This window comes from Dipodomys merriami, unplaced genomic scaffold, assembly GCF_024711535.1.
Source record: "Dipodomys merriami isolate MVZ:Mamm:240054 unplaced genomic scaffold, mDipMer1.0.p SCAF_16, whole genome shotgun sequence".
NCBI lineage: Eukaryota > Metazoa > Chordata > Mammalia > Rodentia > Heteromyidae > Dipodomys > Dipodomys merriami.
Window position 1 is genome coordinate 28,323,944 of NW_027202937.1, and position 26,079 is coordinate 28,350,022.

The 26,079-nt window shown below is 36.5% G+C and overlaps 1 protein-coding gene across 6 annotated transcripts; it reads left to right on the forward strand.

Moving 5' to 3' along the window:
• The first annotated feature begins 3,018 nt into the window (after window positions 1–3,018).
• On the forward strand, window positions 3,019–24,930 carry Slc35b3 (solute carrier family 35 member B3). 6 transcript variants are annotated; one of them, XM_070024601.1, is made up of 11 exons: window positions 3,040–3,125; window positions 3,778–3,953; window positions 7,485–7,660; window positions 10,439–10,560; window positions 14,965–15,119; window positions 17,020–17,127; window positions 18,406–18,503; window positions 20,875–20,967; window positions 21,380–21,491; window positions 22,975–23,044; window positions 24,340–24,930. In XM_070024601.1, the coding sequence occupies exons 3-11, from the start codon at window positions 7,559–7,561 to the stop codon at window positions 24,488–24,490; spliced, it is 1,011 nt and encodes a 336-aa protein (XP_069880702.1). In that variant the 5' UTR covers window positions 3,040–3,125; window positions 3,778–3,953; window positions 7,485–7,558; the 3' UTR covers window positions 24,491–24,930. The 6 variants fall into 6 exon arrangements, with proteins under 6 accessions (XP_069880699.1, XP_069880700.1, XP_069880701.1 ...); XM_070024602.1 differs by lacking the exon at window positions 3,040–3,125 and adding an exon at window positions 3,333–3,349; XM_070024598.1 differs by lacking the exon at window positions 3,778–3,953 and having other exon boundaries at window positions 3,019–3,125; window positions 7,485–7,778.
• The last annotated feature ends 1,149 nt before the right edge of the window (window positions 24,931–26,079 follow it).

Sequence of the window (26,079 nt, forward strand, 5' to 3'; positions counted from 1 at the left end):
CTGACTTTCACTCACTATTTCTGTTTGTTTTCCTGGCTGAGGCAGAAAATATGCTTAGGCTGTACATTTGCTTCATGCTCAGAGCACACTGAATATTAGTACACAGGCCAAAGCAATCTGGTAGCCACTCTACTTTTGCTGGTAGCCATGGCAATTTCATCCACCTTGCTTCTGCCAGTTAAAAGTTCCCTAGTTCCAGGGAAACATTACCTACGTTTTTATTTCATCTTCAGTGCATCACAACTAAAAACCTTAGTCTTTGTAGTGCACTTTAGGGAGGTATCACCACCCTATTTACCACCAAAACTGTGCAGACAATCCAGTGCCAGAGTTCTGAGCATCTCTAGGCTTTCTTCTTACATCATCTTTCTTTAGTTTGGTGTCCCCAGAAAGCATAACCTAAGATAATTCCTTGAATGAAGACAGATTATTAGGAGGTACACATTATATGTGTAGAAATACAATATGTGCTAATAAAATTGAAAAAAAATAAAAAGAACGTAACGAGGAACCCGAAAAGATATTGAAGATGAGAGAAGAGTGTCACTGAAGTTGCTGTTGTGGGTAATCAGAATGAATGCAAACAAAATGGTAAAAGTATCTTGCTAAAAGGTATAAAACAGGGAGTGTTTATCCAACAACTTACTGGTACTTTGCATTGAATGTCCCAGAATGGTTAACTTGCCCATGCTTCAAAGCTGTTCAGGGCATGAACTATATTATCTACTGATAACATCTACACCACCAGGGGAACCTCAGAACACAAAAAACAAAGGCCTAGTAAACCTGAGGAGCAATGCATGGAAATTTGTATGAAACTGTGAGAAATCAGGTGATGCTCAGGATATGTGACTTGGAACGCCAAAGGCTTCCAACACAATAGGATTATTCATTTCTCAGAAACTGAAAACCGATTAATGGCTACAATCTCTAATTTTGTTTACTATTTGGTCCTCACAGGGGTAAATGGAAGGTAATTCAAAGTAATAAATATTAATTAAACATCTACCATAAATATTAAACATCTACTGTATAAAACATGTTACTCCAAGTAATGTCTCATATAATTAAATGTTAGTTACTTAACTTGTAAAAGTATTTCTCTGATAGAGGAGTCAGGCAACATTTGAGCAGTGGCTGAAAGACATGGAGGAAGCAAGTTGAGACAGCATTGTATCTCTGAAGACAGTGTTGCATGCAGGAGGAACCGTAGTTACAGAGCACCAATGTTTGCTGGGCTAGGAGAGACCTAGGTGGAATCTGAAGAATGGCTTGGATGAGACCAATGAAGAACAACTTCTAAGCCATGGTAAGAGTTTGAACTTTGAATAAAATGATGAATCCTTAAAAGAGTTCTGAGTAGACTAGTAGCATATTCTGTCTCAGACTCTGTTGCAGAGTGAAACTACTGTTCCAATAAATAAAAGGAGGCCCAGCACAAAGTGACTCATATCTGTAATCCTAGCTGATCAAGAGGCTGAGATCTGAAGATTACAATTGGAAACCAGCTTAGGCTGTTAAGTCTGTGAGATTCATATTTCCCGTTAACATTCAAAAAGCCAGGAGTGGAGCTGTGTGGCTCAAATGGTCGAGTGCCAGCCTTGAGTGAAAAAAAGAGCTGAGGGACAGTACCCAGGCCCTGAGTTTGAGCCTCAGGACCAGCACCTATAAAACAAAGAGGAAGTTGAAACTCTTCTTTGAAGATTACTGCAATAGTTTACACATGGGTGGATGGTATCTTATAACATTATACAATGTCCTGTAGTTGTTTGATACTATCATTTGCCTTCTCATGTGTATTTCATAATTTCTTGGGAGCAGACACTCACATTCATAATGTACAGATTATGTGATCTATACATATTCCAATTCAACAAGTGTCGACAATTATTGTTTCGGTGATTAATAATATGAAATTCACATTATTCAGTGACAATATGGCATCACTGGAAGGCCTTACCTTTCCCTCCTTCCATCTTTTCCTTCCTTTCTTCCTTCCTTCCTTTATTTATAAACTAAGGGCCTTGTGTCTTCTAGGCTGGCTACTTGAGGTCGTACCTCCAGCCTGACCTTTGCTGGTTATTTTGGAGATAGTCTAATAATGTTTTTCTGCTAGGATTGGCCTCAGACTATGTGATCCTATAGAATTTGGTTGAATGGCTAGGATTACAAGCATGAGCCTCCAGAGCCAAGCTATCATTTACAGAAAAAAAAAAGTTTGCTTGCATATTCGTTTCAACCTTTTTTTTTTTTTTATCAAAATGCTGACAACACGGGCCTTACAAGGATGTTAAGTCTTAAATGAAAATGTCTAACCATAGGAGCTGCTTTGATTCCATATCAACTCTCATTCCCAACACAAGGCAATAATGTTTTTTTCGTGTGGAATTCTGCAGGCTGTACCTGCCTGGATTCTAAAGATTGGGTTCATCCAGTTTGTCCCTTTGGGATGTGAGGCCCTCAGACGCTGTCCCCGTTGGTTATGTCATCTCTTCACGTCGTAACGTCATCAGACGTCATTCCTGATCCCATCTCGGCGTTCACCTCATGGCTTTTCAGTGGGTACAGGCGTAGATCGGTGCGGGCCTGTGTTTAACAGGAAGTTTTGGGGAGGATGGATCGCCAAGCTCTAGGCCTCAGGTTCCACGCCCGTGTCGGTGTCAGAACACGTGCTGGGACCATTCGGACACGTCGAAGGGCCAGGGCCACGGGAGAGAATGACTTCAGTCACCCGCACCCCGTGAAGTAAGCAGCTAAGATCCCGGCCAGGGCGTCCAGCACGGAAGGGTGTCCCACGCCGTGCCATCTCTCTCTGAGCCCAAGGATTCGTCCGTCACTCATCAGCGAGGGGCGAGTGACCCGGGTCTTCCCAGACCAGGGATGAGAAACAGCCACGGCCCCACCTCCGGAACGCACCGAGCATGCGCGCGCGTGAAGGGTAACGGCACCACGCACGCCCACGTCCAGCCCCCGCTGGCCAGGAGGCGGAGCCACGCCTCTGCGCAGGCGCGCAAAGACACATAGGCGGAAGCGGAGGGCGGGCGCGGGGGATGCGAGTACCTTCTCCGGAGGCCCAGGAGGCTGCGGAAAGTGCGGAAGGCGGAGTGGAGACGGAGGAAGCCCAGGTGATGGCGACGGGCGTGGGGCGGGGGGGACACGCCGCCGGGATGAGTGGCGGCGTCCTGGGCTGGGGTCACGCCCCCGGGTGACGGGCACACCTGCTTGTGAGTGGGCGTGGCCCGACGCCCTCCGCGCGCGTGCGGGACCCCGGCCTCCGCGGACACCGCTGACCGCCGCCCGCGTCCTCCGGCGGGGGCCGCCGGGCCAGAGGGTGGCGGCCGGAGGGCAGGTGGAACTTCCCCCGCTCATGAACGGACAGCCGCGGCCGCGGCTTCCCGGAAGGAGCCCCCTGCGCTCCCCCGGCCCGTGGACGTCGGTTGGGCCGGCCAGGCCTCGGTCGGGCCCGGCCTGTAGACGGGCTGGGGACGGGATCGCCTTTACTGGGGAGTCTGGGGGCCGTTTGCGGGTGGGATGGGGAGCGCGGTGAGCATCCAGGGCTCGCCGCCGCGCGGCCGCAGTTGAGAACCACTTCCGGGTTCTGGGTTTAAGTGAGGGCATCCCCCGGGTACTCTGGTGTTAAGTGACCCCGGTCCTCACTCATGGGCCTTGGCTCGGGGCCCTGAGAGCTCCGCAGGCTCCGCCCGTCCCCGCCGATGAATTCTCTCCTTGATCCTGCTTTCTCTCCTCTTCCTTTCATGGGAACATTGGAAGTCACAGGTGGCGCGATGTGTTGCGCGAATAGAATTTTGGTAGTCTGGAGGCATGGCTTCGGCGGTAGAGCACCTGCCTAGGAAGGATGATGCCCCTGAGTTCGAACCTCACTGCTTCCGAATAATAATAACCACCACCACCACAAGAAGAAATTGGGCATTTCTTCTACAGAAGTTTCTATAGTAGGTCCAAAATGTTAATTAATTTTTCCAAAGTGACTTGAGACAGTTTGGAACTTGGAAAACAGCTATGGGCACCATTTTTAGCATTATTTTTACTTAACAGCCATAAATCCTAATGTTAGCTAAGTAACTTTCAAAAATAAGCGCAATTGTTTGAGCGTTTAAATTCCTGTTTACTGATGATTTGTACTTGGAAAGATCTAAAATGAAATGTCTGTTTCAAATCTATGAAGAGGTCCTCAGGCAATGATTCACACCTGTGGAATTTTTTTTTTTTCCTCTTTACTTTCAAGGGATGGGACCTTGTAAAGCAAAGCAAAATGATGGTCATCTTATAATGAAAATTAGTTTTAATTACATTAGGTTTTTTTTCCCCCTCCTGCACTACAGGCCTTTGTCTCAGTTTTCTGAAGTGATAGGTAATATCTGTCATTAATGTTTGAAATGGAAGGGGAGATGGTTGACATTGGAGATCACAATCTCTTGAGTATCAGAGGGCAATGGAAATGAGCTCATTTGCATGTACCTTTCAGATATTTTGTGGGGAATTCAGGAGAGATGTAGGTATTTAGCAGTATGTTTATAAAAGGAAGTATATTTGTGGCCCAAATGCGCAGAAACGTGTTATGAGATTTATATTAATGGGTAAAAGCTAATCTTGGTTACATGGACTTACAAAGGACTTCAAGCGTCCTTTGATTTCTGACATTTTGTTATGTGCTAGAACATCATGAGGTGGCATTATCATCTCTTGCCTTAAAAATTCTTATACAACTGGGCGCTGATAACTCACACCTGTAATCATAGCTACTCAAGAGGCTGAGATCTGAGGATTCAGTTCAAAGCCAGCCTGGGCAGAAAAGTCTGTGAGATTCATCTCCAGTAAACTACTTTAAAAAAGCCAGAGATGGTACTGTGACCCAAGTGGTAGAATACTAGCCTGGAGCACAGAGGGGCTCAGGGGCAGCTCCCAGGCCCCGCAAAAAAAAAAATAAACACCGACACTTGCAAGACACTATGCTAGAAATGAACTTTACAACTTGGGAAGAGGGGTGAAGTGAGGGAGGCAAGAGATGGTAGGAGAAAAAGGAGTGGCTAACAGTGTTCGACAGGAAATGTACTCATCACCTTACTCATGCAACTTTAACACCTCTGTACAACCTCTTTACAATAAAATAAAAATTCTTACACTTACAGAGAAGCAAGCATGAAAACAAAAAGTTATACATTATGACTTAGATATTTGCAAAACTGTACCATGCTAAGGAAGTCCAGGATATCAAATAGTTTTTAACTTACAGTGCCTTGGTTAAGGGTATATCAGGGTCAGTTTTCATGCTGAACAGTGTTAAGAGGTAGACAGAAAAAGAGAGAGAGAAAGATTACAGGCGAATCTAGTGATCTGACCAAGAGAAAATGGCTTCTTTTTCCTTAGGTTTACTCTAAAAGAAAAAGTAAATTCTCTTTGAATTGAAAAATCCTTCTAGTGGTAGCAAAACCAGATTTTACATGTACTTATGAATGTAGAGTCAACAGTGGTATCTGCAAAATATAAATGTGAGGAATAGCAAAGTTCTTGACAGAACTCTGGCTCTTAGCTTGTGTATCAATACTAGTGACCATTAATGACTTGGGGAATGTAGAAAAAGATTTATTTTGGGGTTGGGAGGGGAATAATTAAAGTTTGGCAATTTTAATTTGAAATGCCTGTAGAGCTTACAAGTACTAGTATCAAGGAAACTTGGAGTTGGGCATGGTAGTGAGTGCATGCCGATAATCCTAACTATATTGGATGATGGTGGTTTGAAGCCAGTCTGAATAAAAAGTTAGTGAAATCCTCCCAAAATAAGATCGATATGTTATGTGGGCTTTAATCCCACAGAATTAGAGGTCAAAAGATTGCTGTTGGAGGCTACCAGGGAAGAAAAAAAAAGCTGCCCAGGACAAAAAGCACTGAGACCTTACCTGAAAAAACAAAGGAAAATGGGTTGAGGCTTGACTGAAGTGTTAGAGCAGAGCACCTGCCTAGAAGTGTAGGGCCCAGAGTTCAAATCCCAGTACTGTGTCATAAATCTCAGTTCTTGTTTCCAACTACTCCCAGGGTATGGATGACTTTCAGCTCAGCAGATGACCCCAGCACTATTTCAAGAAAGCTAAATAATGTTAATTAACACATATGTATATATGCCAGGCAGTTCTATATTTATGTCAAAGAACACTGACAAAACTCCTATAATCAGCATATTTTAATTCCCTCCACCCTCTTAGATATGCAAAACCTAACGCTGAAAAAGATTAATTTACCCAAGATTCTTCAGTAAAGCCAGATCTGCCAGAGTTCAAAAGCATAGGGGAAACCCTATGCTAGTACTTCCTTATTATTTGAGCTGTAATTGAATTGAGCCAGTACAGTAGTGCTTGTCATTTTGTTCAATTCTAAGAATCTCAGAAAAAGGTGACTTTGCAAAAAAGTTACCTTCTGGAGAAATGTTTTAAACAGTAAAAGCAGGGGAAAATGCTCTAAGTTTTAGTTGTTCTGTGTAACTATGAATAAATACCTGATTGTAATTTTCTTCCAATCGGTTGTCTATAAAAATTTCAGTTAACCCATAAAGTTTTCTAACACCACAGCTTCTTTCGAAAATCCTATCTACATAGAAGATGAGTGATTACAAACTGAAGTTTGCTGAGTACTGGGGGCAAATTACTTACCAGATAATAGGATGCAGAGCAATAAGACTTGAGTCTTTCCTTTTTCTTCTCTTCTGGGAGCATTAGGAACATTAAAGGGACAAAGCAGAGCACATTAAAGCTGAACCGCAATACTTGAACCTGAGCAGAAAAGAGACCATGAGCAAGTGCAAGGGTGTTAGAAAGTCCATGGTGCATTTCAAGAACAGAGCATGAATGTTCCAGGCCTTTGTTGACAAAGCTTAGAGATGTCTCTATTGAGGGTTTTAAGAATTATAAATTTGAACATGGTGGTAGTGGCTTACACCTATAATCCTAGCTACCCAGGAGGTTGAGATCTAAGTATCATGGTTCAAAGCCAGTCCAGTCACAAAAGCCTGTGAGACTCTTCAGTGAACCACCAGAAAAACAGAAGTGGGGCTGTGGCTCAAAGTGGTAGAGTATTAGCCTTGAGTGGAAAAAGCTCAGTTACAGTGCCCAGCCCCTGAATTCAAGCCCATGACTGAAAAAGAAAAGGAAAAAAAAGAATTATAAATTCACTAAATACAAAAATATATCATGTTTGGTTCTTTGATGAATAAATAATACTAGGTTTGCTTTGGTCTTTTGATGTGGAAATAACTATTGATTTCATGTCCAGTAGAGTGATACGGTGATCTTTGTCAGGGGAGATACAGTCTTTAGAGTAGGTTTCTTGGAAGCTGGGATGTGAGAGTTAATGTATTAATATCCAGAGAAAGTCTACATCTACGTAATTTTAAGTATAGTTTGAATTACTATTTGGCATATAACACATTCTGAACTAAACATTTTGCTTTAATTGCTGATTACCTTCTCTAGATCTTGGCACAGCAAACAAAATTTCCAGTGAATGAAAAAGAAGAAAGCAAGAAAGATAACTTTGAAAGCACTGAATGTTGCAAAATAAGAACAATGGATCTCAAGTTCAACAACTCCAGGAAATACATCTCTATCACTGTGCCACCCAGGACTCAGACGATGTCACCACACATCAAGTCAGTTGATGATGTTGTAGTGCTCGGCATAAACCTCAGCAAATTTAACAAACTTACTCAGTTTTTCATATGTGTTGCTGGAGTTTTTGTATTTTACCTAATCTATGGATACTTACAGGTAAAAATGTAGCTATTTATTAATGATTTATGGCAGTGTCAATCTAGGTATTCACTAATTCCAACCTACTTTTACCTACAGGATTACTGGTTGATTCAGTTTTCAGATTTTTTTTGTAGAGTAATAGAAAAGAGCTTCATAAGAAGACTACTAAAGGGGGCTGGGAAGGTGGCTCAGTGGTAGAGCGCTTGCCTTGCATGCCTGAGGCCCTGGGTTCGATTCCTCAGCACTACGTAAGCAAAAAGAAAAAAGCCAGAAGTGGTGCTGTAGCTCAAGTGGTAGAGCGCTAGCCTTGAGCTGAAGAGCTGAGGGACAGCGCCCAGGCCGAGAGTTCAGGCCCCAGGACCGGACCCCCCCCCCCAAAAAAAAAAGACTACTAAAAAAAAGATCAAAATTTCATATCAAATGTTTCAAGTGGTAAGAAGAGATATGTAGAAATCTTGGGAAAAATACAAAAATAAAATTGTAAACATTTAACAAAATTTAAGTAATATTTGCCAGGTGTAAGTTTGTAAAAAACAAATACTGGAATCTAGGAGCTAATCCAGTAAAAATGAACAATCGCATGGCTTACTCTTGATTCTTAAAGCTCAGTGGTGCCAAAATATCAGTATGTTTTTTGTAAAGCTGGCTCTCTAATCCTCTAAAATTGAATCATTTTTTTTAATTTACATAAGTATCTGGTTGTGTTCTGATTCTTGTTGGTTTTCTCTGTAAACTTTGCTTATTTTGTATGATTTTTATTTCTGAAAAATGTTTCTGACATTTTAACAGTGTGTTTATACTTCTGTTGAGGGACACATGTGACCAGCAGCAAATTCCTGACCTTCAAAAACATGGATTGGATGAGTGAGGATCTAGATTTGTGTAAACAGAAATACACAGGACTAACAGTATCAATGACCACTTACTTAATGAATAATTTCAGCCCTGCCAATTACCACTTAGATTTTTCTTCTTTTCTTTTGAGTGCTAGTCCTGAGGCTTAAATTCAGGACATAGGTGCTATCTCTGAGATTTTTTTGCTCAAGGTTAGTACTCTACCACTTAAACCACAGCTCCACTTTCAATTTAGATTTTCTTATAAAACTATATAATATAAAGGAGCTTTTATAATTCAAGAGAGGGAAAATGATTAAAACTGGTAATATTTCTAGTATTCATTAGGCTAATAAGTTAGCCTAATAACCTGAAAAAAATTGTTCCTTCTCATTGTCATATAGAGATGAATTATAAGTTGTTTGTAAATAAGTTAAATAACTATATTATTTAGCTAGCTTACAAGAATGCCATGAAAATATTAATATAAAATAAAAACATGCATTCAATATATTTATAACTGATCTCCCACTAGAAGGTGATCAAAAACTTGCATGATGACTGTAATTTAAAATAGTTTTTATTCTCTCTCTTGGGGCACCAAGGTGTTAACTCAATGCCTCACTTTGTCAGGCAGGTACATTTGAACAATGCATTTTGTTTGATTTTATAATTTCTGTTGAGAGACACATTTTTCCTTTGTATTGCACTGTTTCAAATAGATTGAGACAAAAGGCAGCCATTGCAAAGGAAAATGAATTAGAAATATACCTATAAATTTCATTAGCTAGAGTGTTTGATCAATAATCAAGTATGTTAATTTATACTTAATGTGTGCAGTTTTATTTTAAGCTGCGAAAGCCATGGCTAATTAGTTTGTAGCTCTGCCACTTTCACTTCCTGAAGACTGACATTTTTACCAACTTTTCACATGTAATTGCATGTCAAAATAGCTCAAGGAAAATGGTTGGGACTTGGTAATGTAAATGTTACATACTTCCCTGCACACCTATACAAAGTTATATTTATCTGATCAAAATATAGCCAGAGAACTTTGTAAGACTACCTCTTAATAACTTGTTGAAATGGTCTATTAATAATTGATGTAGCTGGGCATTGGTGGCTCATGCCTGTAATCCTAGCTACTCAGGAGGCTGAGATCTGAGGATCATAGTTCAAAGCCAGCCCGGGCCAGAAAGTCTGTGAGACTCTTATCTCCAATTAACCACTAGAAAACTGGAAGTGGTGCTGTAGCTCAAGTGGTGGATTGCTTGGTCAACTAAAGCTGAAGACCTCAGGGCGAGTGGCCAGGCCCAGAGTTCAAGCCCCATGACCAACAACAACAAAAAAGAGTTGATGTAAATCTTATTTGCTAATATTGTATTTAAACATATTAAATATCCACTTTAGAGGAGAAATTTTACATAACCTGACCTAAGAACTTCAAAAAACAATAGTGACATGAACTGACGTTCTTATAAATAGAACAGATGTCAGATGCCTAGTGAAAGAAAATTTTTGTTAGAGCTTTTTAATCAATTACCTTTTTCATTGTTTTGAACAAGTTTTACTTTGGGTCTTTTTTTTTCTAGTGAAGAAGCATTAACATTATTATTTTTTTAATTCTTTTTATGTTAGTTTTAATACCTGTAATTTGGTGTCCTTTTTTGGAAAGGATTCTGACCTCTCAAGTTTCCTATGAGAGCATTATGATTTGATTTTTTTAATCCCCCTTTTTTTAGTGTGTTTGTAACTTTTTTTTTAAATGTACTTATAATAATTACTGTGAGAAAGTCAGACTATTCCAATGAAATTAACAGTATTCATGTGTCTTTTAACAGGAATTAATATTTTCAGTGGAGGGTTTTAAGTCCTTTGGCTGGTACCTTACTTTAGTGCAGTTTGCATTTTACTCCATATTTGGCCTAATAGAACTTCAGCTTATTCAGGACAAAAGGAGAAGGTATGTGGTTTGTTTGGTTTTCTTAGTAGTTAAATTCACTAATATTAGTTGAATCTTTAAAAGAAATTTTTAACATGTTGAGTATGCATGAAATTTACACTTCTGATTAACGTATGTAATCATGAACTAAATGCACTGATAAAAGTGACATCTCTTTAAGTGTAATGTAATAAAAACAAAACATATACATGGATATACATGTATATGTATGTATTATAGGCTTAATTTATAGTAAGTGTAAAACTTAGTGGTGGTACCTATCAGTAGTTCCAGCTACTGAGGAGGCAGAAATGCAGAAAAGTTCATGAGAGTCCATCTCAAATAATAAGCTCGATATGTGGTTGAGCTCTGTCACCCCATTGATCAATAGGGTTGAATTGACTGATCTGGCTAGCTAAGTAGGTGTCCCCATCCTCCCTTACCATTCAATGTGTGTCACTCCTAAAGCTGCATGCTGGCTTGAAGAGCACAACTGTCCGCAGTAGAGGATTGTTCTTTAGTCAAGGATAGATGAGTAGCTTCACTCCCTGGCTAGAACCTCTAAATATGCTCTCAACTAATAAACTGAACATGGTGGGTCTCAACTGCAGTCCTAGCTACTCAGGAGGAATAGATGGAAAGATCATAGTCCAAGACTTGGCCCCAGCAAAAAATCCAAGACATTATCTGGAAAATAACTAAAACATGGCTAAGTGGTAGAGTACCTGCCTAGCTACCATAAGACCCTAAGTTCAAACTCCAGTACTGCTCTATATGTGTGCGTGTGTGTGTGTGTGTGTGTGTGTGTGTGTGTGTGTGTGTGTGTGTGTGTGTGTGTGTGTGTGTGTATTCAGATACACAATGTATTTCCTCAAACTTTCAGATACACAATATATTTCTTTAAATTTTACTGATAGCAGTGTGAAGTCAATGTTTTGTAGAATATATCCAGCTGACATTGTCATGGTATATCCAGTAGCTGAAATTTGCATTCTTTTTTCTTGCTTTTTCCTGCTCCTAATGTTTGAACTTAGGGACTCTTGCTGGCTCACCTAGCTTGATTGCTTGGCTTACTTTCTTAGCTAGCCCTCTAGCCTGGAGCCATGCTTCCAGTATGGAAATTTGCATTTTTAAACATTAGAGAAACACCTTGCATTTCTTTCCATTAAGACCAAAATTGCTCATTGGCTGACACTAGCATTGAAATTTTAAACCATCTATATGAAAATATTTTCATATATTTAATGTCATAAAAACAAAAAGACTGGTGTATCACAGAAGGTGGTTGTAATTTGCACAGTAAATGCTTTGAGTAAATATAAGACATACCGTCTTCTCATATCATAACATAATGTGTCTATGTTTTATGTATTTATTTGACAGTTAAAAAATAATAAAGACTAATACTGATAATACATTTTCTTTTTATAAGTATTTAAATCCATCAGTGAAAATAAAAAATTTTGATAGGTTTTTATTCTGTATAAAATTGTTTTGAAATGTGTCTAGAAGTAAAAGTACAATTTTAATTCTTAATATAAGTTTTCATGGATATAGATTTGCTTCCCAAACTCTCTTTATTGCCAACAGATTTTTATACAGTTTTAGCAAAAAGATTTGAATCTGAGAAAGTCATCATTATTTTCATGTTGTGAGTGTATAACGTATAGCCATGATAACAGTAGAGAAAGAAACAAAATATATTTGTCAAAAGTAGTGTGTAAGGAAGTCTGATGATTTCACTACCAGTGTCAAACTGCAAGACCTCTTAATTGTGGCTAAGTTGAAAGACATTAATGTTGTCTTTGTTACATAATGATATCTCACATGTTAAATTTAAGAAAGACCTGCCTATCAGCTACTCAGATGAGATACTGAACGGCATATCCCACCTTTAAGCCAAATGACCTTAAGGTATTTGAAGATTTAAGTAAAATGATTTGGAAGAATTTATAAACTAAAAATAAATATAATTATGATTTAAAACTTTTTCTGTGCAGGGCACATTAATCTTTTTAAGTCCTTAAAAGTATGTCACAATGGGCTGGGAAGGTGGCTCAGTGGTAGAGCACTTGCCTTGCATGGCTGAGGCCCTGGGTTCAATTCCTCAGCACCACATAAGCAAAAAGAAAAAAGCCAGAAGTGGCTCTGTGGCTCAAGTGAAAGAGCGTTAGCCTTGAGCTGAAGAGCTGAGGGACAGCACCCAAGCCCAAAGTTCAGGCCCCACGACTGGACCCAAAAAAAAAAAAAAAAGAAAGAAAAAAAAAGTATGTCACAATGAAGAGATACCCAGCCAGACTCATATTTCTTTACTTTTAATATATAGCCTTTTCTGAATCTATTTATGTACTACTGCCTATTTGTCCTGTAACTTAGCTAAACTCTGTGTTTAGTTTTGGTTTGTTTTTTTTGTCTCCTTAAGGTATGTGAACAGGATTTGGAGTTAGAAAGCATGAGTTTGTGTTGTGGCACTACTACTGTCAGGACCTTATGAAGGTTTCTTCACTTTAGAGATTCAAATATGGTCATATGTGCAAAAGCACATTGTAAACTATAATATCCCAAATACATTCGTTCCTGCTTTTCACCCAAAAATATCTTATAACTATTTACTAATAAGTAAATGGTTATAATATGTGTTTAATAAAGGAGACCTGTCAAATTGGTTTTGAAAGGCTTTTTTAATTGTGATTTTTCCACCATTCCCAAAGTAGACCATTGACGTAATAAAATAGAAAATAATGAGAATCCTAGATGAAAGCTGATAAAATCCAACCTTGTCATTTGACCAATAAGAAAACAAAAGACCTCAAGGAGCATTGGGATTATTTTTTTTTTCTGAGATAATAGCAAATTGTTCTCCCAGTGGGAATCTTTTGAATTTAGGTCCCCTGAGTTTCAGGCTGTACTATGCTGCTTTTCTAATCATTATTTTTCTGGCTGGAATTTTAATTTCCTGGCCATTACTGTTTATCTTTGAGGATCTGAAGTTACTGTGGATTTGTATTATTACCTGGATGTTACTGTCCTCATCCATTGATTGGAAAAGTGAAGGATCAAGTCCTTGGACAAGTGAAAAATGTTTGTGTGCATAGAAACACATAGGCATGCCCTGTATTTCCAATGGATTGTAAATTCTGACTATTGGATTAGTACCTAAATTGAAAAGGCTTCAAAGTTGAACAACAATGAATGCATTTTAGTGGCAGTTTTCTAGTACATTATTTTAGCTTATATTTGACCATATAAAAGATGTAGAAAATTTCAATATTTTCATTTAAACTGCATTACAAATCCCACATGTAAATTATATCTAAGTGTATGGCATAATCAATTTATATGAGTGATGCCTCATTGTGCTCAACCTCCAGTGCATAGGGTAATTATATTAGACCATTAACTTGCCAAAGTGAGCATATGTCCACAATAATGGCTCCAAATTCTAAAGATGTCGAGTGTCTTCTTTAGGAAATCCATTATACTTGTAAACTAAGTTGAAAACCCTTTGAACTTGAAGAAGAGAACTAATTTTTTTAATTAAAGGAAATCCAGATAGAACCAAAGTAAAAAGCAGACAGCCAGATAATTCATCTTAAAGTTAGTTATTATATCATTTCATAGAATGCAGAAAAGTAATTGTTATTATAAAAAATGTATAAAATATTAAAGTATATAGATGTTTTCTAGAGAAATTCTGCTCTGCTTTTTCTAGTGAAATAGATAGCTGCATTTTTCCTAATGCTAGATGGAAATAGAAAACAGAACAACAATTTAGAAGTTAAAAAGTTTAAAATAGTAGGTAAGAGATTGTTGGAGGATTTATACTATTAAAATATATTGTATCTGTGAATGAAGATGGCACAGGAGGAAAAATCTAACAATAAATGTTTTAGTTCATAAAGTTATAAAGTGCCTTTTACTATTATAGAGGACAATATTTTTAAATTATCTTTTTTTAATCAAATCAAGATAGTTTTCATCTTTTATTAGAACTGGGCATCATTACTCATATAACTGTAACCCCTCTGTACAATATCTTTACAATAAAAAATATTTTTAAAAAATCATTACCATTATACCTTCAGCAAGCATTTGAGTAGCTTTCTTTTTTTTTCTTTTTTCTTTTCTTTTTTATTGTGAGAATACCGTACAGAGGAGTTACAATTACATGGGCAAGGAGTAGCTTTCTTAATATATTACTTTTTCACATAGTTGAGAATCCTTATTTAGGATTGATTAATAAAGGTAAATTATTTTATCTACATTCTTTTATACATATAGTGTTACCACTTTAATGTTTTTTTCTGATACTTCCACAAATATTGACCAGAACTTAGAAAAGCAGTTAGACATTGTAAACACATTATCTTAAGTTAGTATGAATTGGGTCTCAAAAATGAAGATTTTAAAAATTGTCTTTTACAGAATACCAGGAAAAACCTACATGATAATAGCTTTTCTAACTGTGGGTACTATGGGGTTATCAAACACTTCCTTGGGCTACCTGAATTACCCTACCCAAGTCATCTTCAAGTGCTGCAAATTGATTCCTGTTATGATAGGCGGAGTTTTTATCCAAGGTATAGTAATGATATATTTTCATACTATTTGAAACAAATAGGATACAGTTTGGCATCTGGCATTAGGAAAAAGTAAACATCCATTTTTTTAATTTTCATGAGCACTGTACATAATGCAACAATTCTAAGTGCTATCTCACAAAAAAATGTATTCTAAAAACATTGACATTGCTTTGATGTAAGTATCTGGGACCAATAATTTGGACTTGGGGAAAAGAAAAGATTAACTGTTTTATTATCTTAACACAGTTCTGGCAGTACTATATTCATATATTGAATATACATTGAAATCTTCAATCAAAAGTACATGGAAAATTCCTTTTTCTCAATACTTTTATTCTTGTAATGTTTCAGAGCATTAGAATATAATCTATCTCCCTTGTAGAGTGGGCAGTTCTGGAATTGAAATAAAGCTTCAGTTAAGCAGAACTAATTTTTTTTTAAAATCTGGTCCTAGGGCTTGGATTCAGAGCCTGGTGCTGTCCCTGAGCTTTTTTGCTCAAGGCTAGCTCTCTACCACTTGAGCTATTGCTCACTTACAGCTTGTTGCTGATTAATTGGAGATAAGAGTCTCACAGACACTTTCCTGTACAGGCTAGCTTCAAATGTTGGTTCTCAAATCTCAGCCTCCTGGGTAGTTAGAATTATAGATGAGTCACTAGAGCCCAGATAGAACTATTCTTCTGTACTAACCCTCCCCACTTACTGATGTCTTAAAGTTTCAGTTAGCTTGTAAGTTTATAGTTTATAAAGTATGAGGGAGGGGGAGCCAATTGTAGCAACAAGCAGCAGAATAAGTAATACATCAAATTAGCTGCTATAAAAACAATTGTGTTTTGATAACCAAGTGTTTTTGAAGGGACATATCTTTTGCTAGTAATGGAACTGAAGTTCAGGTCCTTGTGTTCTCTCTCAGCTTTTCCATTTATGACTGGTACTCTACCATTTGAACCTACCTCTAGTTCCAGCTTTTTGCTGTTTAAGTAGAGATAAGAGTCTCAGATTTGTCTGTCTGGACTTGCTCCAAACTGTGATACTCAGCCTCAGGGGTAACTAGGATTATAGTTGTGAGCCACCAGCTCCTGGCTATCATTAAAGTTTATATACACATGGGTATATAAATACATCTTTAAAAGTGAAAGTGTATAAATCAACAACTTCAATTATTTTACAATGGTGGGTCCGTAGGAAGAAAAATTTACCCAAAATTCCTGTTACAAACCACATTTACCAGTTTGACTTGGCACATAAATTTCCTTATAAATCCTAGCAAAGTTACACCACACATCATTTTTAAATGCTAATGCAGTAAAGTATATAGCCTTTTACTGTACATTAAAGAGATACCACTATAAAAATTTTTGTGGGAAGTAGCTCTGTGGCTCAAGTGGTAGAGCGCTCGCCTTGAGCTGAAGAGCAGAGGGATAACGCCCAGGCCCAGAGTTCAAGCCCTACGACCAACAAAAAAAAAAAAAAGGAAAAAATTTTGTGGATATGTTATACTCATTAGTTTCTGTCCACATTCTGTCATGCATAATGGACCACATATACAAAGGAGGTCTTGAAAGAACATTGCCAAGTGATTACAGCTGTCATTATCTAAGTGTACTTTATGATGTTCTATATAGCAAGGACATTAAAGTGTCCTCACCATTAAACAATGAATGACTGATTCACTCTCATAACAAAAATAAGATCTCCCTTCTAACCACTAAATGTATATTGGTACTTCTTAATAATTTTCAGAAGCCCTTCTTTGACTGTCTTGTGCCTTGAGCTGAGTGTTTTTCAGTTTATGCTTTAGAAATGAACAATTCCTACTACCCTTGGTTAAGTGCATAGATTTAACACTAGGATGTGTGGTTACTTCTACTGAGGCTGTCTTGCCTGTTTCCTATAGGGAAGCGATACAATATCGCAGATGTGTCTGCTGCAGTGTGTATGAGCCTTGGCCTGATCTGGTTTACACTTGCTGACAGCACGATTGCACCAAACTTCAACCTGACAGGTAAGAAATTTATTTATTATATTCTTAGATTTTACAGGCAGTTTTAAAAGTTCAAGGATTTTAACATGTATGACACTGGTGATTCTCCCATGTAGCATAAGCCTCTCAGACTTTCCATATTAATTGTAGTCAAAAATTCACCATTCTAAAAATAAAACAATTTTTCTAATTTAAAAAAACTTTAAAACTTGACATTTAATTGTCATTGCTCTAGAGAAAAATGAAAAGTATGTATTTTAATATTAAAATATAAAATATACAGATATCATCATAGAGCACACAAAATTTCACCGTGTTTTCTCAATCCTACACTAATATAAATTTTTTAAGATAAATGGAGATTTTTTTTTCAAAAGAAAAATAGGTATTGCAGTGTTTTCAGAAATCAGAATAAAATGTAAGGATTGAAGTCTTGCTTTTATTTTAATGATCTTTTGGAGAAATTGTTTTGGGGTACTTTTAATGTTTATATTACAATTTTTTCCTAAAATTTTGTAAATAATTTTATTAAAACTAGTGACGTTTCATCTTCTAACCTGACAAAATAATATTTAAAGTATGTAATTATGTGATAACTTAATATTACTTAAACTATTAAAAATGAATATTAGATGGATAGAATTGATTCTGTGACAGCTAAATTAATTGAAACCACTTGACAAGTCAGTAAAATCACTGAAATTAAATGTGGGCAAAAGCTGAAAATTAAGAGAACTCATAGAGAGAACTCATAAAAAATAAACTTTTCAAAAACTTAGCAAGCATAGAGAGTATATATTGTGAATATGATTTGCATAAAAGAGAAAATATAGAGTTGTACACAGGAGCCCTACTCAGAGAGATGTGTGGCGACTGCCTCTACTGGGTTATGTCTTGAAAACTAAACATTTTAGTAATGCAGGGCAGGGATATGATTTTTCTCTCCATCTGTTTGGGGTTTTTTCCTTAATTTAGCCAACTAGCCACTTATCCCAATTGATCTTCAAAGAATGTCTTCTCTGCTGGTTTGATATTTCCTTCAACCAGATAATCTAAGGTTAAAGTGGAACTTTATTTAATGTAATAGTGAAGCACAGTCAAGGCAGCAATCAACTCAGTTTCTTCATGTTATTCTTTTTTGTTTTGATATCATCATCTTTGTGCTTATTACAGCTGTTTTAATATCATCTTTGTGCTAATGTGTAAGCATTATGGAGCAAATGGGTTGAAGATATGCTTTTGTCTTTTAAACTTAGCACATGTGGTAAATAAAGTGGTTGCTTCTTTTCTACCTTGAAGGCGTGATGCTTATTTCCCTGGCACTCTGTGCAGATGCAGTCATTGGAAATGTCCAAGAGAAGGCTATGAAACTCCATAATGCTTCTAATTCTGAAATGGTAAATGATCCAGTGCTCTTTCTTTCCATAGGGCAGACTCAAAAATGATAATTTTTCCTAATTTTATGGAATATAGTACCAAAGGACCTGCATCATAGTTTAAAACTAGTTTATCATTGTTCACATAAAAGTAATGCACTCAGACATTATTTTTAAAACCATTACTATTCTTATTGTGTATGTGATCCATTCTTTTCTTAATTGATTTTTTTATAATCTTTTAAAAAGTCTTTTTCTACACTTTTCCCCCTTTTTTTGTATTTGATTTTATTTTCCATGTGGATGTTTATAATGTGTATTGATCTAATTTATCTTTGCTTTTTGGTGTCCAGTTGTTTGTATGATTGAAAGAGTTTCTCACCCCTTAAGATTTTAAGTTTTTGCTTACGTTACCTAGTAGTTTTATGATTTCCTTTTTATTAAATCCTAATCCAGTCTAAAGTTTTTAAAAATCTGTTCTTCTATATGGCTACCCATTTTTGTCCCAATAACATTACTGAGTAATCTGCTTTACCAGCTTATTTTAAAAGCCTTCTTTATCATATCACATTCTAATGTAGATTTCAGAATTGAATTCTTCAGGATTTATTCCTTACCTGTACATACAGCAGCAGCAACTTTATCCTACATTTAGCATCTGTTAGGACTAGCCACCATTGTTCCTTTTCTTTTTCAGAATATCACTCCCCGTAGTTATTCTTGGGTGTTCATACCCCCAAATTAACTAGAAATGGCATTGGTATTGTGATGGGTGTGGCACTGAATTATAAATTAATTTAGGGAAAATGGCATCTGTACACTTGATTCTTTCAGTCCAAGACTCAGGTATGACTTTTCTTTTATTCAAGTTTTTTTTTATGTCCATTAGAATTTAAAGTCTTCTTTATATAAATTCAGCATGTTTTTTATTGAGGTTATTTTAGATGCTTCTTTTTGCTGTTATTGTAAATAATCTTTCACTATATCTTCTGAGCTTCTTTCATATGTACAAAGTGTGTTTACATTAATTTTATAACCAACCACTTTGCTAGACAGAACATATTGCATTAAGGCCATATAGAAATACGCTTCACTCTGTCTCATATCAAGGTGGGGGCACCTAAGTAACATCCTAGAAACATAACAGCTAATTTTGATCAAGAATTTTCTTGGTCATTATCACTACTCTCTTGATAAGGTAAGGCTCGCTTCAGAGAGAATTGAGGGAGTACAGATGATTGAAAAGTTAATATACTATAGTGCTTAAAATGATACTCTCAGTTCCTATCCTATCTTAACAGCTTTCATTTAGAGAACTTTTCTTAAAATCTCTTAAGTTTTAGTTTGTTCATTTGAAAACTGGGTAATTAACAGTGCATCACAAGCACCTCTCTTAGAAGTTGGTGGTGAGAAATGAATGTGGCTGTCCACATAGATTACCAAGAGAACAATACTTGACCCCTAGCAGTGCTCACAGTACATGCTCTTATTCCACTAATACTGTGCATGAAGCCTGTATAAAAGGGAATTTAAGAGTTGGTAGGAAAATAGAGAATTAAAACAATAAGTAAAACAGTAAGTTAGCAGCTGCTTATTTTCATTTTATTTGAATATCTTTTGCAATGTTCAGGGTTGCTTCATCTTTTATAAGTAGCTTTCAAGATTTGTTTGTACAGTTTTACTATGATAACATTGACATCTGCTTGAATTCAATAATTAAGTCAGGCAAAAGTGAAAAACTATTTCAGCATATCAATTATGTTGGGTTATTTAGTAAGATGTATACTTATGAACTTAAAATCAACCATATAGAAATGATGTTACTTTAAAAATGTTTTGTTTAGGGCTGGGAAGTTGGCTCAGTGGTAGAGCACTTGCTTTGCATGCCTGAGGCCCTGGGTTCGATTCCTCAGCACCACATAAGCAAAAAGAAAAAAGCCAGAAGTGGTGCTGTGACTCAAGTGGTAGAGCGCTGGCCTTGAGCTGAAGAGCTGAGGGACAGCACCCAGGCCCAGAGTTCAGGCCCCACGACCAGACCCAAAAAAGAAAAAAAAAATGTTTTGTTTATCCTGATGTTGGTGGCCCATGCCTGTAATCCTGGCTACTCAAGAGGCTGGGATGTAAGAATCATGGATTACCAGATTCTTACGTTCAATTAACCAATAAAGCCAGAAGTGGAGCTGTGGCTCAAGTGGTAGAGTGCTAGCCTTGAGCAAAAAAAGCTCAGGGACAGTGCCCACAGACCCAGAGAGTTCAATCCCAGGACTGGCACAAACAAAAAAGTTTTGTTTTACAAAATTAATAAAGTAGATTAATGTAGCTATCTATGTATCCCCTCAATTCTCTGCTACTGACTTGATGGTATTTCCCTCTTTATTTTTATCTGCTGTAGGTTTTGTATTCATATTCAATTGGTTTTGTGTACATTTTATTGGGACTGACCTGCACTAGTGGATTAGGCCCTGCTGTAGCATTCTGTTCAAAGGTAAACACTCATCACATTTTTTTAGCAATGAACATCTTCCATTTTAGAGTTTTCTCTAAATATTTCTTATTTCTCTTGCTTCAAAAGAGACTGTTCTTGATATAATTCGATACCTTCTGTAATACAGTATTATAGATCAGAAACTTTCTCAGAAATGAAATGATTGGTTTTTAAATTGATTTTATACTTGTTATATGCTGTAAGTTAATTTTTAAGCAGTTTGTAATGTAGAAGTTGAGTGTTTTTAATTTTATCATTTTCCCATCAACTCAAAACTTAATCCTTGCTTCACTGCACTGTTAAATAGCTTATTACTGCTCAAGAAATTGATTAAAATCTTTGACCTTCTTTTATGTGTAATAGCTCAAGGTTTATTTTCTATTTTTCTAATGGACTGTTTGATTCATTGCAGAATCCAGTCCAGACCTATGGTTATGCTTTCCTCTTTTCCCTTACTGGGTACTTTGGAATCTCCTTTGTACTGGCACTGATTAAAATTTTTGGTGCTCTTCTTGCTGTAACAGGTAAGAATTTAAGCTGCTTAGATGTGAAATAAATACTAACATTTTTAAAAATAAACATTTTTGAGATACTCTTTTCCAAAACATAAGAACAAAACTAAATCTTCATTAAAAACATTGTCATATTTTTCCAGTTTATTCTTTCACCTACTGTTTTAACTCTAAAGAACTGTTTTATATTTTTCTGTCCTGAAGTTTTAAATTTTATTCAGTGCTGAGAATGGAATCTAGGCAATTGCTCTCCTAGTAAGCTACTTTATATAGTGTTGGAGGTTTAATTTAAAAGTCAAGTGTATACATCTACCTGAATATAGTAACTTTTCAATATATTAGTAATATCCATTATTGCTATCAAACCATGATGGGAAAATACCTTCAAAGAAAATGCTACCCTTTATAGACATGTAATTTATTATAAAAAAAATATGGAAATGTAAGCTGGGCGCGGGTGGCTCACGCCTGTAATCCTAGCTACTCAGGAGGCTGAGATCTGAGGATCGCGGTTCAAAGCCAGCCCAGGCAGGAGAGACTGTGAGACTCCTATCTCCAACAAACCACCAGAAAACTGGAAGTGGCGCTGTAGCTCAAGTGGTAGAGCGCTCGCCTTGAGCTGAAGAGCTGAAGGACAGCGCCCAGGCCCAGAGTTCAAGCCCCACGACCGACAAAAAAAAAAAAATATATATGGAAATGTATTTTAAATTATTTGTTTAGGCCATTCACTTGTACCTTTTCTACATCAATAACCAAATAAACTTCTCTCTTGGCTAATGATAATTCTGCACCTGCTCTTTGCAACAACTTTGCCTGATACTTTATAGGAACGAAAGTTGTATTTATTCGGCTTTGAGGAGTATGCAGCTGTGGGAAGGGAGCCGGTGATTGAGAGGCAGGCCTCATTCTCTCAGTGTAGTTGGAGTTTGGGGTTTTTTTTTCTTCTTTCATATAGAAGAAAGACAGAAGCTATTATTACTAGTAGCTCTGAACAATGCCACTCTGGGTATTTTGTCTATTAGTCATTTTATTCTCATAATGATCCTCAAAAGTGTTAAATAAGACCTATTATGTGACAGACTTCCAAGCGTAATACCTGAGAGGGTAGGAAAAAACTTGATACAACTGTGTAAACTGGACTGTAACAATTCAGTGCTCTTGGCATAGTGGTGCATACCTGTAATCTCACCACTTGGGAGGCAGGAAGATTTTAGTTCCCTAGTACTGTTGTCTCTTTTTGTGTACTTATTATAGTTATATTTTAACATTTCACTGTATTATTTAATATCTGTTCCCTAAAAATTGTAAACTCCATAAACAGCAGAATCTGTGACTGATTGGTTGGTGGATGGGTAGGTGAGTGGGTTTTTACTCATACCTGTCACCTCACATAAAGTCTGTCATATAATCAGCTGTAAATATCTGTTGAATAAAAAATATCTAAAATATTACCAAAGTAATAAGGCACATTCCAAACCAATTTTTGCCCCTACAGTGACAACTGGAAGAAAAGCAATGACCATAGTACTTTCATTTATATGCTTTGCTAAACCGTTCACATTTCAGTAAGTACTCTTTAATTCTAGTGTCTCCACTTTTACAGTATATTTCACTCTTTTCTTTAAACTTAATTTTTACATTTTTACAGTAATTTTCCTATGTTAGTCTATAAAAAAATCTTTTCATATTTTGACTTCTTGACTATTGATTTCTTCTGTTTCAGAAATCTTTTTAATTTGTTATTTTAAACTTACCACTTTTTATATTTAAATTACTTCACCAGAGCCTAATGAAAATGTGAGCCTCTTACCAATATGACTGAATATGAGTGGCATGTATGTTCCAATATAACCGATGTTCCAGTGTGACTGAATGTGAGTGCTGTGTCATGCAATTGTTACTGAATGTGAGAGCGGCATACATTCAGTTGTGACTAAATGTGAGTGTTGTTACATTTCATTGTGACTGAATTTTAGTGCTGTGTACATCCAGTTGTGAGTGAACGTAAATGCTGTGTCGTTCGATTGTGACTAAATGTGAGTGCTGTGTACATTTCACTGTGACTAAATATGTATGCTGTATACAAACATTCCAGTGTGACTGATACAGTGGTATGTACATTCTAACTTTACTGGATTAAAGGTATTTCAGTGTAAATGAATAAATTACATGTTTGCAGCCAGAGTTTTGAAAACTGTTTACTTTTTCTTTTCGTAAAGGATTTAAAGTGGAGAAGTTTTCTGTAAGTTGTATCCTAATGAACCATTTAGTTGAGAACAATGTTTAATTTTGACATCTCAATACTTAATAACATAATTTCAAAGGCTAACAAAATAAATTTCTGTGAATGTGTCACAGATCATTTTTGTCTATACTTTTTTCCTGTATATGCTAGGTATCTTTTATTGTGATTATGATTATTTCTCTGCTTTTTCAGGACTGTGTCCCATGTTATCCTTTATAATTTAGAACAACTAACTATTCAGACAGCTGATTTAAATTCCTAAAGTAGTCTTTGGTGGAATTCTATATTCAATGTTTTAAATATAGTCAAGACAATGATAAGGGCTGGACTTTGAATATGCTATCATTTTCAATGTCTATATGAACCTCATTTGTATAATTTTTTGTAAAATACCTATTCTTTATTTGCAGCCTCTATGTAGAGTGATGTACTCTTAACATAAAGATACTGCATTTTATCTAATCTAAAAATACTATTTTTATTTTAATACTATCATTATCAGCCTAATAGCAAAATTTTATCATTGAAGAATTATTGTGGACCACTGAGCAAACTATTGTTAACGCTAAATTGTTACCTTGTTAAACTGTTCTTCTCTATTTTTCTTTCTCTTAGGTATGTATGGTCTGGACTATTAGTTGTCCTTGGTATTTTTCTTAATGTTTACAGTAAAAATATGGATAAAATACGACTGCCCTCACCATATGATCTGGTAAGCAGAGCAGGGGAAGTAAGGAAGTCAAGGACACTGGCACAAACTGTATAGGCATGGATTCATCCTGTTTAAAACAAAATTTTATAGGAACAATCCTTAATTAACTTCCCAAAAGGATTGCTATGAAAACCAAAGGATCTGAAGGCATACTGTCCACTTAGCTGGATTACATATGAAGTGGTTTCCTGGCCTCCTCAGAACATTTCTTGGACTGACTTCTGAAGCACTCAAGAGCCGCTCCTAACACGCCCTACAAGAAAATGTCAGTATGAAGGACTATACTTTTCTTGAAAATGCCACTGGGCATGGACCATGCTACCAGACTGATTGAATATCATTATGACATATCAGTTGATATGTAATGCACACTGTTTTACCTTTCTTCCATTTTGTTTTGTTATTTAAATCAATTCTCTGTTCTAAGAGTAAACTGATTATTTAAAGCCTGGGAGAATAGCATCCATTATAAATAAAATTATTCTGTGATTTTTTTTAAGTGTGTCAATAGAATTTTGTTATAAAGAGGAAGTTGGAGGTTAAGAGTAAGGTTTTAACGTAAGCTTTAAAACTTAGATTTTAGCCAGGCACCAGTGGCTCAAGACTGTAATCCTAGGTATTCAGGAGAATGGAAGTTCAAATGCAACCCAGCAGACAAATCTGAGAGACTCTTATCTCCATTTAACAGCAAAAAGCCAGAAGTGGATATATGTATGTCTCAAGCAGAAGAACAGCAGCAGCGTTAAGTGCAAAAACCAAGCAAGAGCATGAGGCCCTGAGCTCAAGCCCCAGAACTGGCATGAAATAAAATATAATAATAATAATAATAATAGATAGTTTATAAAAATCAAAACTTCCAAAATGAAAATTTTACATTTGCATGTATGCAGTTCGGCTGATACAGAAAGCTGACAGTGCCATGTATGATCAGTGATCTGTTGAGCATTTTCCTGCCCCTAATTTCATGAAAATATGACTTCCCAAAAAGAAATATACCCAAAGCCAATTGAAGTGATGAAGTAAAAACTTCAGATTTATTGAAAGGTGAATGTCGTTTGCAGAAATTGAGTGGTTTTGTGCGAAAATATATCAGGCACCCACAATACAGTATATTGAACTCTGCTTCCTGTGCAGGTACAGTTTCTGCTCTTAGGTGGTCTCTGATTCCCATGATACTGAGGATCTACTGTACTTAAAATTTGGAATGTAAGAGTCAAATCAGAAGTTTTACTTAATGATTTTGTGTACAACACCCCTTTTAGCTGGAATCTAGAATTGTCAGTAATGTGATAGAGTTAGCAAAAATCACTTGATTCACCACAGTCTTCACTCACCACATTGAAAAAGGGTTATTAAAAATACAATTGATTCTCTTCTTATGATAATTGTGTGAATAGGGGGCATAAAGTTTGAATTATACAATATTATCCACTAATATAATTGAATAATACAATGCAGTTGTACAATTGAAATAGACAATATTATATAATACAATATTAAATACTAAAAGTTTATGATTCTAAGTGTCTCTTAAGTGTACAGCTTCAATAGTATTATGACTTTAATATCTCCCAAATTGGTATGACTGTTCAAATGAAGTGGCCACAGTTTCAGAAGGCTTCATTTCAGCCACATGAACACAG

Bases quoted from the DNA above. Each gene is read 5' to 3' on its own strand.
- Slc35b3 (XM_070024598.1), top strand. From the start codon at position 3,051: ATGCGAGTACCTTCTCCGGAGGCCCAGGAGGCTGCGGAAAGTGCGGAA. The intron at 17,128-18,405 runs GTAAGAAATTTA...TCTACCTTGAAG, and splicing joins ACCAAACTTCAACCTGACAG to GCGTGATGCTTATTTCCCTG. The intron at 23,045-24,339 runs GTAAGTACTCTT...TCTTTCTCTTAG, and splicing joins GCTAAACCGTTCACATTTCA to GTATGTATGGTCTGGACTAT.